This window comes from Tauraco erythrolophus, chromosome 1, assembly GCF_009769465.1.
Source record: "Tauraco erythrolophus isolate bTauEry1 chromosome 1, bTauEry1.pri, whole genome shotgun sequence".
In the NCBI taxonomy this organism is placed as follows: domain Eukaryota; kingdom Metazoa; phylum Chordata; class Aves; order Musophagiformes; family Musophagidae; genus Tauraco; species Tauraco erythrolophus.
The window spans coordinates 53,567,907-53,570,075 of NC_141465.1; the positions used below are offsets into that span (position 1 = coordinate 53,567,907).

The following is a 2,169-nucleotide window of genomic DNA, read 5'->3' on the forward strand; positions in this document are numbered from 1 at the left end:
TTTCAAGAGATTCTCAGTTTGTCAACACTGTTTACTCATTCCTTCCAACCTCTTAATTTATTCTTTTTTTTAATTGCCCTTAACGCAGCGTTTGTGACATTTATCTTTTTTTTTTTTTTTTTTTAATGGCTCTGGCATGTGACGTGCTACTTAAGTGACAGATTCATTTCGCCTAACTTTATTTCGGTTAAGTGAAGTTTGGTTGTGTACACCGTAGTTAGCAACTGTAGTTATTACAGCCATTACAGTGGGTTAAGAGAAACAGGTTTTCAGGGAGCATGTCTTCTTCCAGCCATTCTAGGCATCTATTTGGGGAAAAAACTGTCTCTGTCTCTACACTGACTATAAACGAAGGTGTAGATGTCTACGTCAGGTCAAGTGAATCATACCCTGAAAGTTGTACTGAATATTCTTAATTACTGAGAGCACTGATTTTGACAGTAGTTTTGTAGTAACTTGTAGTTGTTTCCTTCTTTTGCAATACCTCTGGATTCGATGAAGTGTCTGATGAAGAAGCAAACACTTGCAGACTTTTTGGCTCTGCTTAAGTGAGGAGCTAAGAGCACACCTTGCCCACAGGCAAATACATTGCAACATAAAAATGCAAATAGCTTGAAAGAAAAATAGAAGCATTAAAGACACAGCTCTTTATGTGCCCTGGAGGAAGAGGAGAAACTGGCAAGACCTTTGTAAGGCAATTCAGGGAAGACTCATTTGACACAAGTGTGATGACACTCATATTACTGGCATGAAAAGTCTTGACTTGTCACAAAATATACTTTGCTACAGATGCAATTAAATAATGGACAAAATAGTTTAGCACCAACAAGGAAACAAGTTCATATTTAACGTACGTAATTTCACATTTTTCTAATAGAACAGTTAATTCAGAATCAGCTCTTTGAGCATGGTAAATCCCTTACACACAAGATAAATTAATCGATAGCGTTTGTATATACAAAAGAGGACAAGTGTTAAAACTTAATCACAGTTGCTGCTCAACAGCAATTATCTCAAAGATGAACCTCTGGTCATTTGTGACAACTAAGATGGTAATCCAGGGGTTCATATAACAAAGCAGCGTGGCTACTATTGACTCAAATTAAATTCTGTATTTCTTTGACTATAAAATCATTTGTGCTGCCGTCCTTATCTCTTGACTATCCTCTCTTTCTGAAATAACATGGGGGAGATTTATCCTGTCAGAGTCTTGTGGTAGTGTTTGTGATCACCGGAAACCTATATGAGAGAGAAAAACTCCCACTTAGCAGCAGAAGGATGACAGCTATAATCCCGATAGGAATGGCAGCACCAGCTTCCTGTGCCGCTGGGCTGGAGGGCATGTAGTAAGAAGGAGGAAAAGCAATGCTCTGGTTGTGCAGTACAGAATAGAAATTCCAGCTCACGGGAACCAGGACGCACATGCCAGCGAATATGTAGAGGAAACCACCCACCAGGAAGAAACGGGCAATGAGCATTTTGCGAGCGATTCCCATATAAATATTTCTCAGAGCAAATATTGTGGCAGCCAGTCCCAGCAAGCCCATGAACATGGCAATCAACAGGAGACCTTGAGCAGCGTAAATTTCTTGGGGGATGGAGGAGTCATAGCCACTGAATTTATGGCAGAACTGTTCTTTATAGCCAGGCGAGACGAGAACGTCACTGATGAAGCAGACTCTCCAAATCCCCACCCAAGCAATGCCGGAAGAGATGATGGTGGTGTTGTAAACATACCACACTCTCCATTCCACTATTCCCATTGTAGCTGTGCATAGGATCCAGCCTACTGTACCCAGGGCAAAGGCGGCTAGCTGGAGGTGCGAGGTGCTGACCAGGGAGCTCATCTTCTGGAGGTCTTCTACTCTGTCACAGACACGGTTTTTGTGCAAAGAGAGAGAGGCACTGGAAAGAAACACAGCATAAAATTACAAAGGTAATTATGTGTGTGAACAGGTGGATCTGCCAGTGAAAAGGCAGGAGAGAATACGTGTACAGAGGGAGGATGGAAGTCATCTTTCTCCAACTGCAGTGATTTGTTGAACACCAATAGACAAATAACATCTAAGTTTTAATTCTGTGTATTTCATTGGACCACAAGAAGAAGAAAGGGTCTCTGATTAGCTCTTACTACAGTCTCCATTATACGTTCCCAAAAGGGAAATTCAC

General features: G+C 41.2%; 1 protein-coding gene across 1 annotated transcript; it reads right to left on the reverse strand.

The window, feature by feature from the left end:
- Window positions 1-1,202: 1,202 nt before the first annotated feature.
- CLDN34 (claudin 34) lies at window positions 1,203-1,847 on the reverse strand. The gene has a single exon (XM_009984157.2). The coding sequence runs from the start codon at window positions 1,845-1,847 to the stop codon at window positions 1,203-1,205; it is 645 nt and encodes a 214-aa protein (XP_009982459.2).
- Between the last annotated feature and the right edge of the window lie 322 nt (window positions 1,848-2,169).